Source organism: Rhyacophila brunnea, unplaced genomic scaffold, assembly GCF_057557595.1.
Source record: "Rhyacophila brunnea isolate RB1 unplaced genomic scaffold, BYU_Rbru_1.0 scaffold_24, whole genome shotgun sequence".
NCBI lineage: Eukaryota > Metazoa > Arthropoda > Insecta > Trichoptera > Rhyacophilidae > Rhyacophila > Rhyacophila brunnea.
In genome coordinates, this window is record NW_028232904.1 from 11,224,286 (window position 1) to 11,241,590 (window position 17,305).

General features: G+C 34.6%; 1 protein-coding gene across 1 annotated transcript in view; it reads right to left on the reverse strand.

The window, feature by feature from the left end:
• The window catches only part of Ac78C (adenylyl cyclase 78C), a 234,437-nt gene that overhangs the window by 37,192 nt on the left and 179,940 nt on the right, over positions 1–17,305 (reverse strand). Inside the window, exons 5-7 of the mRNA XM_085951588.1 lie at positions 7,872–7,991; positions 5,463–5,580; positions 1,051–1,124 (exon numbers count right to left, since the gene is read on the reverse strand). Of these exons, the coding sequence (XP_085807714.1) occupies positions 1,051–1,124; positions 5,463–5,580; positions 7,872–7,991 (312 nt within the window). The remainder of the gene's footprint in view (positions 1–1,050; positions 1,125–5,462; positions 5,581–7,871; positions 7,992–17,305) is intronic.

Sequence of the window (17,305 nt, forward strand, 5' to 3'; positions counted from 1 at the left end):
GCTCGAGTGACATCAATAAAGCGGACGCGTGCAGGCTTGTTATAGCTTAGCCGTCGCTAACCACAGAGTGACTCAGACAAAACACATCTGTTCGACCTTCATTGCGCTAAATCTGATACAGTTTGAGTGAACGTCGCGTATATCATCAATCCTGAACTTTTAATCATCATTCATACCAAAACTAAGTGAGACCGTCAGAGTGACATTTCGAACCGTCCATTTATCAATGCGTGAGTGCGTGAACACCGAACCGGCTCCAGCGCGCGCCAGGTCTCTCAACATAAAAGGTCAGTGTCTGCATCATGTGTAAACCCCCCCCCACCTAAATCCGTTATCTATCAGCATCCTCAAATTACAGTCCATTGCTAAAAGCGCCACCACACTGTTGATAACAATATATGTTTTTCTTTCTTCTCTATTACCTTAAAAATGTATTTTCTCACCGAAGGCCTAGGATAATCAGTGTAAGCATTTTCAATCGTGATGGGTTTCAATAAAAAAGCTACCACGATTGAAAAAATATCTTAGTCCGCATTTTATTTTGATAGAGAACTGTCACTAAGTATCATCGTGCCTCGGGCAAGAAAACCTAATTTACGGTTATCTTGCGTCATTGTGCCTATGTAAAATGTACTTGTTAATCTCTCAAATAAACTCTCCATCTCTGCCAGCAACTTAATACTCCAGTTCTTTACTCATCTCATTCTCATCATCATCATTATCCACACGCGAACTTACATCCAAATTTATTATACTGTTCTTCTTATAACTGTTTCTTCGGAAATATTTTCGGATAGGTACATTCATCTGGAGAAACTAGTGATTTCAGATGGTGATAAGGGAAAGTAAAACAGGGCAAAACTGCAAGCGGGATGAAATGTCGGAGCTGATTTGGAACAATCTACACTATGCCAAAAAGGGTGGAGTTAAAGGGTGAAGAGTTCTAAGGGATGAATCGGGAAGTACTAGTAGATATTCTAATATATTGAATCAACCCAAAAGTGAAATCCCTAAAATCAAATTATTACGGGATCCATATGATTAACCTACCTGAAAACTGTTTGTGAGTGAAGGCCAATAAATTCCTTTGTACAAAACTCCTCGCTTGAATACGTCAGACTTGTCTGAAAAGTGAAAAGTTTTATTTTTAGTACAGAGAGAAGTCAACTATATCCAATTTATTTGGGCATCTACAGTGCCGTAGCTGTAAATATTATTTCATAGCATCGTATAAAATGTTATTGTTTTAACCTGACTTGTCTTTCAAACACTCAAAATATTAATATAAACCGTCTCTCGGATTGCTAATCATCAGTGGCGTGCGGTCTATAGATGCGGTAGATTCATCATTAATAAACAGAACGGTGACAAAACAGAACAGCCAGTGGAAAAATAAAACATTCATTTTTGTCGTATCTGTTTATTAATTAAATACTTACTTATAAAACTTAAGTTTATAAAAGAAATATTTAATATATATAATCACTCTAATATGTTGGCCATTCGGCGTAAAAACCTCCATAATTTATCTGCTTGATTTTAATAATCATGCACAACTCCACAGAATTATTAAATTATTTCGTTGTACCTAGTTACCCAAGCATTTTGAACATATTATTAGATTAAAACCAGAAGTGATTTACAAGCTTCAAGAGAGTGAAAAGCAATCATGTCTTCAAGCAAGATAGTCTGTAATACTCATTTGAGAGATTATCAATAATTATTAGTATACTGCGAATGGTGGAGGTAGGCTGTGGAGATACGACATAAATTGTGCAAACCAAACTTCGTCAGTCATAATTATTTTGTTTTCATTGAACTAAGAATACAAATAAAATTACAGATGGTATTATATGTTATATATTTATTTTAAATTCAATTAAACCCTGCCCAAAGAAAACCATAACATATTATATTAGATAAAAAAATATTATTACATCTATAATATATCTAAAATCATGCCATTAATTCATACATAATTTTAGGTATTCTATCGATAGAAGAATATGTTGTATCTATTATATTATTTTCGTTGAGCAGGGTTTATTCGAATTTTTAAAACTAATCAATACCATCTGCAATTTTTATCCTTATTTCAAAAAGAACATTTAAGTATGCCAAACAAAGTTTAGTATGCAGTATTTATGTCTAATCTACACAGCCTAACTCCACCCTTCTCCACCACTACTCACAAAATATTCATTTATATACTTAGTTTAAAAATATTAAGTAAATAATAGTATTTTTTTGCGTCAATATTGTTACATAACTCCCATCAAACATTCCCGACCACATAGCCCTCCAATCATTTATGTCAAAAGGTACTTCACCGATTATTCAGTTACAATTCGAATCAATAGTTTAAATCGATCGTAAACTCATACAACAGAAACAAGTACACGGTAAACTTGTCGCGAGAGTGATAAACATAACAATAATCAGAGAGTGATCGTGGCCCAGGATCTAGAAAGCCAGCACTTTGACTATCAAAAAGATTAGTGTCTAGATCAGGGATGGAAAATAGGCTTTTATCGGCGTGCCAAAATAAGCCGATTTTTTAAATTCTTGGCGCGTGCCATTCCTTTTTATGTGTACACAATATGATAATATAATCTAAATCATATTGAAAACTTTCATAAAATAAAAGAAAATATAAAAACATTTAAGAACACACTAAGAAGATAAAATGGTCAACAACGAGATTGCTAGTTTTTTAACAGGTATTATTACGTTTGTTTTCAATTCGGCATTCCGATTCATCAATTTGAGAAAGCGGATTGTCAGTCCAAATATGATTATATTGCAAATCAATAATTTCAGTACATCGGTATACATCAACATGATTTCGCTTTGATTTTTCCGCTAAAATGCTTTGAATATTAAAAAATAAATGGAAATATTTTTTTGGCGTGCCGTCGAAAACTTTTAGCGTGCCAAGTTGGGCAAGCGTGCCACGTATTTGCCATCACTGTCCTAGACTATATCCCTACATCAATTATTCTTCACAAAACTCCAACTTCCTCAAATACAGCCACTCAAAATTATTGCCAGTAAATGTAAGCTTTAATGATTTTTTTTATTCATATTTTGTTCCAATGATAACCATAGAAATTTCATTATATATTTTATATTTTGCTTTCTTGCAATGAATTAGCTACGCCCCTGGACGTCTACCCTTTTATTACAATATCAACACAGATAAGCTTAACAAATAGCTTACAGAAGAGAACCTTCGGAAATGCGAAATATGAGAAAGCAGAGAAAATATAATATATACGAAAAAGTCAACCATGATACAATTTGAATGATTAATGATTGGTACATATTTTTATTAAAAATAATATATAAATTTGAAATATGCCAACATTCCTCTAAATACCTCACTACGAGCAGATGTCTAAAATCCCAACACAGGTGGCGTGGCGCCTACTTTTGGAAACCATGATCCAGAATATTGACTTTATGAATTATTTTTTTTATTTTTCAGATGCTGTGTTACCAATGTTACCATCCCGGATGTTGGTTACAATTAAGTTAGTAATATAATTTACTTTAACCTTCCCTTTACAGTGCTAATAAATTCCGTCTGTTTCGGTGACGTCACCTTAGGTTACCGTGCGATATTGACAATATTGCAATAGGTAAAAGGGAAATGTCTATTTTGGCTAATAAGTTTTCAACATCATTGTTTGTTATTTGTTTGATCTACAAAATACGAATATTTATTCTTACAGCCAACAAATCATAATAATATTTTGATCTCACGTCTTATTTTCATATCTATGTCTCACGATTGAGTATGTCGCTCTTTAAATCTACCTATCTCTTTTGTTCGTACCTAATGGAAAGCGACGCTTTATAATATGCAATGTGCATTTATAATTTGTGACAGGTAAATTAAATTTGACAGATATCTATCAATTATAATATGTATTTACTGGATAATGTTATCAATTTTTAAAACAATAACGTTTTAATTAGATGATATTTTGATGATTTTAGGAATAGTCGAAATATAATATAATAAATACGAAATATCGAGGGTATACTGAGAGAAAGCATTAAGTCATTAAAAGAAGTTCTGAGATAATCGCAAAAAAAAACTTTTTTTTTTCAAAGCGTTCTCCCACGTATATTTTTTATGATTTAAAAACATTTTTTCTACATTATAAAGACTAGCCTTTATGGCAAACACAATATACGACATGTTACAAGTCCTGTATTTCGTATACGCAGAACGCAATAGGTCATTATCATACTTTCTATCAGAATAAAAAAATAACAATATGATTTAATAATGTTTCTATTTTCTCACCATTATATTCTATGCCTTTGTGCGTTTTACCAGGACGTAGAGCGTACAATTGTATACGTTTTGGCATTTAAAACAGAAAAACAGCAAAAACTGAGTTAATGCGTTCTGTCAGTACCTATACCCTCGATACAATGGGCTGAGTAACCAAAGGTAACATTACGGTAACGGGAGAGTTAATTGAACACAATTTGACAACGATTGAAGTGCCTCAGTTAAAAACGTAGGTATAAGAAATAATCCGCGCAAATCATAGAATGATTGATAGCTTAAATGCGAGAGAACACACCCGGAAAGTGAAAGACATGAGTTTGAGTCCCACTCCGTTCAACGTTTTTTTCTAAGATGTTTTCTAATAGATAATAATATGTTTTTGAGGTTAAATATAGGTATGTTTTTCTTCCATTATACTATTACAACTAAATGCTAGTAGACATGCGGTTTCTAATATAGACGTGTATTTTTACTTCATAGTTACATACCTATAATTTATTTAAGAAAACAAAACATTGTGGACATAACAAATCTAAATCCAAGACGTTCACAACATGAGATTTAGATTATAACAAATATTACCCTCACAAGAGAGAAGAAGAGAATATAGCACATAATAATAATAATAATAATAATAATAATAAACATACAATTTTATACAGAATAATTACAAGATAAAACTTTTTATATACAACTTTTAAAATTTTCTGTTGAATTATTAGCTCAAACTCGTACTTGATATGAAGTAAATAAAAAACAAACAAACAAACAAATATAAAATACTGATTTTGATTTCCATAGTAACGCACGTATATATTAATAATTTAGTTTCTAAGACCACCCCCTTAGCAACTTTTTACCGATTTTTCTGAAATAACTTTCCATACAAAACAGAATTAACTGAAAATGCATTCAATTCTGCTTAAAGATGGCTAATAGTATTAAAAGAATGGATTGGCATCGTGTTCTGATATATTCTAAAAGTTTCAAATGTCTAGCTAGTCGGGAAGTTAGTTAAAAATCTATTGAAAAATTTGTACTGGATAAACAACCACCGGACAAACAAGAATACGAGCTAATAAAAACGTTGTAAAAAATAATGGGGAGATAAGAAAAGTAGGTACCTAACATAAAGTTAAATATGGATAATAGTTACCAGCTAATCCTGCAGACTTGAGTTCCTCCTCTCCTACAGGTGGTGGAAGGTATCCACCGCCAGTCGCCGACCAGTCCAGATCGCCATCGTCTTTCTTATACTCCTTGGATTTTTCTTTCTGGCCATAGAAAAAGGCATAACACACTTGAAACAGGTGAAGAAAAGAAGAGATAGTTTTGATATATTATATTGTTTAAGATATTGTGGTTCAAACATACGTACGAAAAGGAGTGAGCTGCTCTAGTCCACCAAACTCACCACAAAGACCAATTATGTTGCATTTAGATTGATCGAAAATTTTGTGTTAGCTTTTGTTCAGACAGTCGAGGTGTCCCCACGTCGATTTGTTTTGTCATGGCTATTGTCGGATGAAAATATTTTTAAATCGTGTAAAGATGACTAAAAAACTTTACGTATGTACTTCAAAAAGAAAACAAGTCAATGAATATACTATTATTATTAGTAATATAACAAATAAACATAGCATTCAATGGACGCATGTTGGATTTTTATGACAAATTATATTTCGTTCGGCACGCGTCATTTGAACAATCCGCGCATCGCCTAACCACGATCTTTTTAGACCATGTCTCAGCTGAAGTATAGCCTTAAAGTCGTGTAAATTCAGTCGAGTAAATTTGAGTATGTGGCGACCCCAGTTTTGGGTAACAGTTCTTAATACAGCCCTAGTCATAAAGAAATACTGTTGCTTCACACCAAACGTAGGGTTAAGACCAGTTGGGGTGCGAGGCGGTTGTGGCATATCTATAATTTGGACTATATTTATATAAGAAAACTTATGAACTTTTCATGAGAACTCTTCAACGTTTCTGGTATGGCGAAATTAATAACCATAAGAAAAATATCATTTTGTACCTTGAAAAATGGCGGTTATGAAATATTTTTTATAGTCGTCGTTCTATGTGGTTTGTGGTTTTTGTATTTTATTGTATGACATACTTGCGCGATTGTTTGTTTAAATATTAAAAATAATGATGGCTTAGTGGGGGGGTCGTCAAATTTTTTTTGTTGTATATGGCCAAGTAGTATATATTTTAGGCTTTACGGGCCAAGAAGCATACTCAAGGATATTTGTGTATTATGCTTACTCAAGTAATAAAAAAAAAAACATGTTTTCACCAATTTTAAAATACAATTCACCATTAATATGTTGAATACAATTATTTGAAATACATCTCTACTAATGAGACATATAGAATTGCTTTTTTAGATAACATTTTACCACGTCGGGGTTCAAAAATAATATTCCATATTATCTAGAGATTGTGATTTCGAGAATTTATAGGTATTGGTCCAGAGTGGGACAAGAAACCGCATCTATCGAATTTCATCCAATATAAAGCCATAATCACGCCGAAGTATATAGGTATGTTTATGTACGTTCTAAAATCGGTATATTTATTCACGACTATTCAGATGGGGGAGTTAATAGTATGAAGTTTGCTTTCAAGAAATCTGCATTGTTTAATGACTTGTAGCTAATTATTTATTATTATTATAAATACCTACATGGCTATTATAAATAGTTAAGTTTGTTACACGTTTTCGTCATCTTTATTGCTCCTAAATAACACGGATATCACTCGGAGCGGTACAGTTCGGTTATGAGAAATGCAGCGGTATTTTCAAAATGTGTTTTCCGAACTGTACCCTCGGAGCAATTCCATAAACAAGGCGTTATCTACAATAATTTGTTAGCGCAGTTAACACGTTTTACTCAACGGGATTTAACAGATCGTTTTTAACACGATCATGGGCAGCCGTTTTAAAAATTAATTCCCGAAATAATTAAGTAACTGAATAAGGCATAATATCATATTTATCACCTTTCTATTGCTTTTAGAATTAAGAGATATATTAGAATGTTATACCCCGTTTTCACGTGTATGGATTTACTGCTGACAGTACTTCTAATCGCGGTCATAACAATAAAATGCACGTGTAAACATGTGTTATCATGCAAGTTGCAAGATTGCATGCATAAATAAAAAATAATCGGAAGCTTTTGAATTTTCACGAGACAGTTGGGATTTGTTCTATATATGCGTCTGCGCAGTAGAATGATAGTGCTGAACCTGCCGGTTAAAAAATGAGCTACACCGCGCAGACTAAATTTGAAGTTAACAGATTTTCACGACCTATCAAATAGTAATATAAAATGACAACATTGCGTCTCGCTTACTATTGAAGAATGAGTTTGACGAGATAGTCAGCACTTTTACGTGTAAACAGTTATTATCGCGATAGTTTAAAATACACTCTATTTGTGCGAGTAAATCCACGCACATGTACAGGCGCCATTAGTCTTTATTTCAGCATCGCTTTTATGTACCTATGCTTCTAGAGAAATATTTCTTCAAGTTCTTTGGATTTATTGAATTAACTCACCTTAATGTCCTTACTGTCATTGAGATCAACCTCGCAATAGTCGTTGTGGAATTCGTCAGCAGAATATGCAACAGATGATGAAGCACCGTCTCCAGGAAACCGCTCTGGTAAAATCTCGTCCTAAAACAAAAAATATGGACGATTACAGATTAAAACAATGAATGTCAATGCAGCCGGTACGGGGTGCCAGCCTACTAATAGGACATGAGCCGAGAGATATGATACCGGCAGCCCACCCTAGATAAGCGGCGAGTGACAACAATTAATATCTAATCACCACAGTCACTTTCTATTTTACTTGAAACCGTCGCTAGCCGAGGTGCCGTGTGACCTTGATACACTGATATTTTACTGAGAATTTGGTTTTAATTTACAATTAAAAAACGTATTTTGTTTGTTATATAATAATTATATACCTATATATAGAATAGAATTTTTAATCAAAGAAATGCAACAAAGATATTGAAAAAAATACATACATAATAAATCATCTACTGACGATTAGAGCATTTATCAGAAATCTACTCTCAAACAGCAGTGGTTTATGTACGTTAAGGTATGAGACACACTGACAGTTTTGGAGGACCCCTTGTGATTTTTTAAACCAATATGTCGGTATTTTTTTATCGGATCCACCCATTGATATACTTCTAGAGGAGGAGTTCTCACATAAGTGTCATTTTAAAAATGTACCACAAAAGAAGATATTACGAATATCGTCTTATAATATTTCCTTGTAGGTATAATGCGTTAAGACCGTTGACATGGATTCCCGAATTTCACCCGTATTGCCCTGGCTGTTAAGCTAAATTTGCGTTCTTGGAATAGTGACCCTAAGGGTATCTGCAACCCAAAGCTTGCAAGCTACCAAAAATTCATGTCTGAGCGGACAGAGCAAGTCGTCATGCGCTGACTATTAGTTAGAGTAAGATGTAAGCTAGATCAAGCTTACTCATAATTATTGTCAGGTCGTTTTCGAGACAAATATTAAGTGAGCTTATATCGAGTTAAGTCCGCTGATATTAAAGCAGTAAGTTTTAACACTGGCCGAGTCGCTGAAAATCGGGCGTCATTTTAAGAAGCATATGATTCATCCAGTAGTATATCAATGCATCCACCGCTTTGTGAAAAGCCGCCACCGCTTTGAAAAGTTGTGATAATCGTATTCATTATTTAATTTGCTGCGCCTAAGCAACCCATAGGCTGCTTACATCTACGGGACGTCACCGGGCGCAGTAGAGGTAGGTCCAATAGTTTTCGGCAAGGGCAAGGCTGTGCTGAAGCAGAAGATCATCGCAGGATCGGTACAGATAAAAGGAGATTGCTGGCAATGGCTGTAATTTCAGTGACCACCATCGTCAGTGGGTGCCAAACTCTTTGAAGGGACTGATGTAGTTAACGCGGAGAATCCATAATGGATAATATATAAATATGGAAAATATCGATAATTTTAATAAAATGTACATGGAAATATTAGAAGCTCACAAATATAGTAGTATATCCATGTATATCTACTACTATCTAGGACAGCGATACTCAACCTGCAGCCCTTTAAGCTTTTATGTGCGGCCCGAAACACAATATTTATTATCAGGAATTTCGTATATCTTGAGATTCGTTTGCGATTCGACACCCGAAGAGGATTGTCATTATGGTCCACATCAGATCTGGTATAAGAGTGTTGCTAAATTGCACATGATTAATTAAAAAAAACACGCATAATTTTTAAAATCTCAAAAATGTTTTGTAAAAAAAGGGGGGGGGGGGTTTCATGATTTTTTCGTCACACCAGTAGTGATGCGGCCTGCGTTACTTTACAAATATATGTATTTGGCCCGAAGAAAAATAAGTTTGAGTATCATTGATCTAGGAACACTGATCTCGAACATAAAATATTATTATCTACAAATGTTTGGTACAAAGATGTGAAGTGTTAACTTACTTATAGTTAATTGACACATTGTCATTTATCAACGTGTTAAGTAAACAACATAATAGTATATCCCAACACTCCCTGACCACAGATTAGAGATGCTCTTAATACAAAGACGATATCAAAATCTAATACGTTATTATTTCAGTGGGTAACTATAGATATTATATTATTATAGTGAAACCCCTATTCTACGGTTTTCAAGGGACCCTAAAAAAACGAGTTTTTCTCCTGCATTTTTTTCGACGTCTTGAATTTTAAGTTCTCAGCTAGAGTTCTAGTTTTCTTAATGGGGGCATTTTAGTTGCGACTTATAAAGATTCGTGATACGAGATGCTAGGCAAGCCTGAGCGCCGACCGACCTGTGCAAACAAAGTGACGCGACTGAATGGTCTGTATGTATCATAAACAATTCGTCGAAAGCGAAATGAAAAATATTCAATAAAAAATGCCAATCGGGATGATATGTGTGACGGGACCATACTATTTAGACGATAGATCGAGGAAAACGATAAATCGGAGAACGGACTGCGGGATTATTCAACATTGTTCTTATGGGTGTTTGGCGGGACTTAACGGTAGATCGGGGTTCCACTGTATTAAGTATATATATTTATGATTTTACCGAAGCTTCGACTGCGACTCGCTGTCAAATCGCCTATTATCATCTAGAAGAGGATCCGCCAATCAGGCTCTCACTCCAATTCTGTTAAAGAACTTTACAATTCTGCCAAGCTCTTCCGTCCTATCCACCGCCAGGACACCTTTCAATTCGTCGACATTCTCAAAGATATCCGCAATTTGCAGCTGTACTCTTTGTCGTTCATATTTAGGGCATTATACTGCTATAATATCTACAATGTCCTCCAAAACGTCACATTCATCGCAAAGCTGCGAATCGCTTCTTCCCATGAAGACATGAAATCTTTTACCCATTGTGTGACTTGTTCTTAGCCTCAGTATCAGCTTAAACTCATTTCTTTTCAAAAGAGACTCTACAAACCATCGCACCGAACGTGGGGATGGTAGAATGGACTCACTCCATTTCTCCTTTTCTAGGGATGCCTTGCGGTGAAAATCTATAAATTTACTTTTTGCCAAACTTTTTCGTATCACGGTGTAGTATTCACCTTATAAAATATTCGCTTGTGTTGTATATAAACACGCATTGGACGTACTTAAAACTGAACTCTACCTACATTACAATTAGATGTATCCTTAAAGATTTTTGTCAGATGTCTGTAACCTTTTCTAGAAAATGCTATAAGTACTGCCATCTCTTTCAGGTAAGACAGCTCGCGGTTAACTGTGCTACGGTGAAATGTAGGTATCTACTACTTAAGTGAGTGAGTGAATAAGTGAGTGAGTGAGTGAGTGAGTGAGTAAGTGAGGAAAGAGTGAGTGAGTGAGTGAGTAAGTCAGTGTGTGAGTAAGTGAGTGAGTGAGTAAGTGAGTGAGTGAGTGAGTGAGTATGTATGTACGTAAGTCAGTAAGTATTGCCGTAAAACGATTTATTTTCTTGCTGAAACGCTGTAAGCTTATACTATAATATTACGACGCTGATCCATTTTATTGAGACTTTGAGGAGCTACTTTTAAAAAAAACATCATGGTGCATTGTCGTACATTTGAAACCCTTAAATATAAATATATATTTTGATATTTTCTGTGCTTTAGTTTAATCTTAGATTTACCGCGATTTAATTAAAATTATTTCATTAATTTCAACGGCATTGCTGCACCTAAAATAATGCCACCCGCGTACTTAACTGTCCACCCCAACACCTCCGCTTGGCGCATCCCTGGGAATACCCACATCGTATTCGGCTCAATCACATACTTTATTTACCTGCAGGCAATAATAATATGTAAACGTAAAACATATAATTAACTTAATATCGATATTGTAGGTACACAATGTTATGCCCCATCACTACTACACACTGTGACCTAACCAAACAACAAATAACAAGCTAACTATATTACAGTTGATAGGCACAACTCTGACACGATATTACCAATTGCCTGTATTACCTATCTTTACATTTACCAATGACATGTTTACAAGGAAACAAAACATTCACATGTATATATATTTGCCTACAGTAAAAAATAAAGACCAACATTGTTTTCCCTTAAGTGTCATTTTGTTTTTGAATAAATTTCTTGTATAATGCCATGAAGTATACTATCACGTTATCATAGTGAAGTTAATGTATTATGGTAATAATTGGTGTAGTAATTAAGTTTTTACTCTAATTCAGTGGCGCACCCAGGGGGGGGGGGCTGGCACCCCCCAAAATTATCAGAATGATTTTAAACATTGAAATTGAAAGCCGATAAACTATACTTTTGGGTTTAGACAAATAAAAACACGGCAAAAAAATGATTTGTAATTCTCCAGCACCCTTTTTAGAAAAATTTCTTAGATTTTAATTTCTAACACAAAAATTTCGAAACACTAATGTCAGGTTTTTTTAGAAACCCAATCCCTAATGGAACTGTCAAAAAATTCTCGGTGTCCACCCGAATTCCAGAGTGGTGTAGGTAATGGCTGGGGAGGACTGACAGGGCTCCAGCTTGGGGGCCCGGGCTGTGGGGGGCCCGGCGTGTCGGGTTGACCAGATAAATGAGAAAAACACACATCATAAGTTAGCTTTAACAGTAAAAAAGTCGCCTGCGGCGCTATTATATTTGATGGCCATGAACATTTTCAATTATATAATTGCGCAATATATTGTTTGATTATACTCGACAGCTCCATTATTAAAGTAGATGTATTAAAAATCGCCAATAATTCACTGTATGAGTACCCTTAATTCGAACTAAAACACAATTTGAAAAACGTTAATGTAGTGTTTCACACTACCTTTAATCTTCGAGGTAGGTAGGGGGCCCGCCAAATATCCTAGCCTGAGGGCCCGTTTCATGATGTGGGGACCATGGTGTAGTTACACTGAGTGCAATAGACAAAAGGCCGATAAACGAGAAATTAGGCTGTCAAGAAGAAAAAGATCCTATGGGACTAATTTACATTTTCCTCCTTGGGCCCCCCCTCCCAATATTAAATCCTGGGTGCGCCACTGCTCTAATTATTAATTGTTCAGAATTGTTTCCTTGTTTAAAATATATCACCATAATTAATAAATTATTTAGTTTTTGACTCGTCTATCAGATGTAGCCTTCTGTGATTTACATAATATAAGAACCACTGGATAATGTTCTAGTTTGACGTGCTATTTTTGTATGCAAAAAATAATGTTTGCGATTCTGCCCGGTTGTATGATCATTAATGATACTTTTTGCCAGTTACGTCCCATGCGTATGGACATTGAAGTTAATGGACCCACCAAACAGCGCCCGGTCTTAATCGGGCGTATCACCGGACCCTAGTTTTGGATATTATGCTATAAGGGGAGTACTTGTTATTCGTTTAGTCAAGCACCACCGTTATTATTTTATATTCAGACGGTTGCTTTTGTATGTGACATGACGTGATGTTGTATGGGCAGTGTTGAAGGAAAACACGAGTTGGTATTTTATATCGTTTATATGGCACAAATACATTAGTAGTATTAAACGGCAGATAGCATGACGTTATATTAAACTATGTTTTTAGTGTAAAGGTTTATCCTGATTATATTTACTTGGTAATTTGGAAAAGGGCTGAGTGCCCTTGTAACCTCTCTACATATATTGAAGGTCTCTAGCCAACTGTCATTTCCGACTCACCATTGTCTATGCTCTAAACATGAGCATATACAATAACGTGTCAGTTGTAGAGTTGGGTAAAACCTCTACAGATCATACCATACCGCGACAGTGACCTCACACGGCTAGCCAAAATGCCATGATAATAATATACTTGCGCCACATGTCAGGTAATGTTTGTTGCTTGCGATACCAGCTGTTTTTTTTCAAACTTAACTGTCTCATTCGACATATGTGTGGAGGTAATGAATACCAACAAAATCACATCGCCTCTTTCAAAATTATCAAGTTAAAAGAATCAGATAAACCTATCACTATTAAAACATAGTTAATATAACTTCATGCTTGTATTATTATAGTATTTGTGTCATATATAAAATACCAACGTGTGTTTTCCGTCAACACTGCCCATACAATATCACATGTCACAAAAACAACCGTCTTAATATAAAAGGGGGTAGTTGACAAACAAATAACAACTACACCCCTTATACATCTATTCGCATGGAAGAAAGATGCAACATTGCTCCACGTTTTGATCTTATGACTACATAGGTATACCTCAGTCGAGACGATTTTCAATGTGCGGCTGGGCTTAATGCACCGTGAGATGAAACGTTTGAATGCCGCTGTATTCAGCAATCACGTTTTGCTTGTTCGGTGAATATACCTTCCCACTGAGGCGGACGAAACCGGTCCTAATATATTAATTAAAGTGGAATAGTACTATATAATAAAAAAAATGCGTTTTATTAAATAAAAACAACAAATTTAAACACGTGTCAAGAATACGTCATACGTCGAATACTGACAACTGCTCTCGGCTTATGCATTGACGCTCATTTAATATTGGTGTATTACACACGCTATTGCACGTCTGTAATGCGTGGTTAATTTTCGTAGGACGCTCATACATTTGAACCCCTGTGTTAAAATTTATTGTATTGGTATAATATAGCCCAGGGGGGGGCAAACTTTTTGGGTGGAGGGCCAAATTCAAGAATTCAAAATGAGCGGCGGGCCGCAAGTAAAATACCATTTTTAGATATACACTATTTATTATCACGAAAAATAAACATTACAAAAAAATTAATGAGAAGAATGAAACATTTTATAACATTTTTTTAAATTCAGGTGTTAATTTTGTAGTTGATATTCTCAAAACTGTTTGTAAATGGGCATTGGAGATATTTGATCGTAAAGATTTTTTACTAAGGTTCATGATCGAAAATGTTTGTTCACATATATTAGGTAGATCCAAAAATAATGAACATTTAAACACAACACAACACTGTACCTGTAGCTTTCGGTCGATAGTATTGATGATGATGGTATATAATAGGCTCAACAATAGGTAATTTTCAAAACGCTTTCGATATAAAACAGTCCAGCTCCAAAAGAAGCAATAGTGGGAAAATAAATGTAGGTATAATGCAATATTATGTACTGATTTTATATTGATTTATTTACCCTTGTACGCCACTGTAATGAAAGATAAATACTCTCGCAGCAGGGTGCAGTTTCAAAAAAAGGCGTTTATGAATCCCCTTGAAAACCGTGTTTTCTCTTGGACAGCATCGTCGAAATATTGACGCATTTGATACGCATTTAAAACGCAATCGGCTCGCAAACAAAACGCAAACGTCGTTTGGCGGATGAATCCGAAACTTCGCTTTGCCGTGTGCGCGCAGCCTAATCTTTAAGTTGGTCGAATTTGTCTGAATTAAGGGCATTGTAAAATTTGGAGATTTCTTCACGACGATGCAATTCTCTTGAATCAGTGTCACACTGCAGATCAATAATCTCAAGATGTAGCTCTGTCGGTTCACTATCAATATCTATTAAAAATGGATCGCTTACTATTGCAAAACATATTTTAATCTATTGTCAATATTTTTTTAAAAATTATAAAAAAGTTATTCGTAATCAGAAGTACAATTAATGATGGCGGGCCGCAAAAAATACCCGGCGGGCCGCAGTTTGCCCCCCCCCTGATATAACCTATCGGAATTTTATTTATTATCTGTTCTGTGATTTTATGTTTCCTTGTTATTGATTATAGATACAATTAGAATGGCGGTCACAATGATTTTGGTAAACAACTTTATTTAAATAGTTTAACTACATTCATGATTTTATATTGGAATAAATAAGAACGTTTATTTGTTAAGCTTAGAAAAAATAATTCAAAAGATATTACATACTTAGATATTTTTGCATCGCAGACGAGTCGGGTCTAGGACGATTCGGCGCCGGAACACTGGGCGCCATGCAATCGAACGAAATTCGAAAATAGACGTTCGCCAATTAATGGTTCTTTAAAATATATATTTAGTATTATTATTTATATTTAAATTATTATATTATTATGTAATACTTAGTGAGAATTTAAATATGCACACGTAAATAATGATTTAGTTGTTTAAGTTCCAACGAGAAGAGAGTTCTTTTATTTTACAACGTTTTTCTTAGTTCGTATTCTTATTTGTCCGGTGGTTCTTTGTCCGGTACAAATCTTGAAATCAATTTTTAACTAACTTCCCGACTAGATAGACATTTGAAACTTTTAGAATATATCAGAACGCGATGCCAATGTATTTTTTAATACTTTTAGCCATCTTTAAGTAGAATTGAATTCATTTTCAGTTAATTCTGTTTTGTATGCAAAGTTATTTCGACACCATTATTGGTTGCTAGGGGTCTGGAGTCCTAGCAACTAAATTATTAATATATACGTGCGTTGCTATGGAAATCAATATGACATGTCAAGTACAAATTGTTTTGATTGTTTAAGCTAGTCAAGTCAAGTCAAGTTTATATGGTTCAACAGAAAATTTAAAAACGTTGTATATAAAAAGTTCTTTTTATCTTGTAATTATTTTTATATAAAGCCTCAGGCATGATAATTCTCAATTCGCAATAAAAAAACTTTATGTTTAAAACAAAATAAATAAGTAAGTACATAATAGATAGAAACTGATTAAAATTCCTCATCTACTTTCTTTATAAAATCGTAACGAACGTATATTATATTGAACATACATAACTTAAAAACACCTCAGATATATATATACACTAGAAAAAAGTCATATTTGAAAAAAATACGATGCTCGACGGGATTTGAACCCGTATAACCACTGGTATCGCGCCACTGTGCATTAACCAATTATACCAGTGGTTATACGGGTTCAAATCCCGTCGAGCATCGTATTTTTTTTCAAATATTAAACCCCTACAGTGGCCGCGCGGCTTAAGCGTTGGACTATAATGCCGTGGGTCCCAGGTTCGAATCCTGGGTCTGGCAAGTACACATATTGTTTTTCAATTTGTGTCTGTCAGGGTATGGACCTAATAGGTTGAGCAAGTGGCTGACATCCATTTCTCGTAAAAAACAAAATCTGTTAATACAAACCTCTACTCTGTGGAGGCCCATATGATCCAATTAGGATCGGACATGGTCGAAAGAATATATCTGAGGTGTTTTCAAGTTATGTATGTTCAATATAGGAATGTAACATTCTCAAAATCTTGTAAATTTTCGTTGAATAAAATAAATGCATATTTATTTCATTAGACAGTGCGGCGCCCAATTGTCCTGGCGCTCAGTTATCCCATTCCCGACGAGTCTAGCAAAAACTACCACTTACGATGGTTCACGTAAATGAAGAGATTTAATAGTTTGATCTTATGTTACATTTGAGACATCCATTACAATATTTTTTTTTTTTTAGAATTATTAATAACCATGTCCTTGCTTTTTCGTACAAGGTGGTTGTTAGTAATTTTGGACA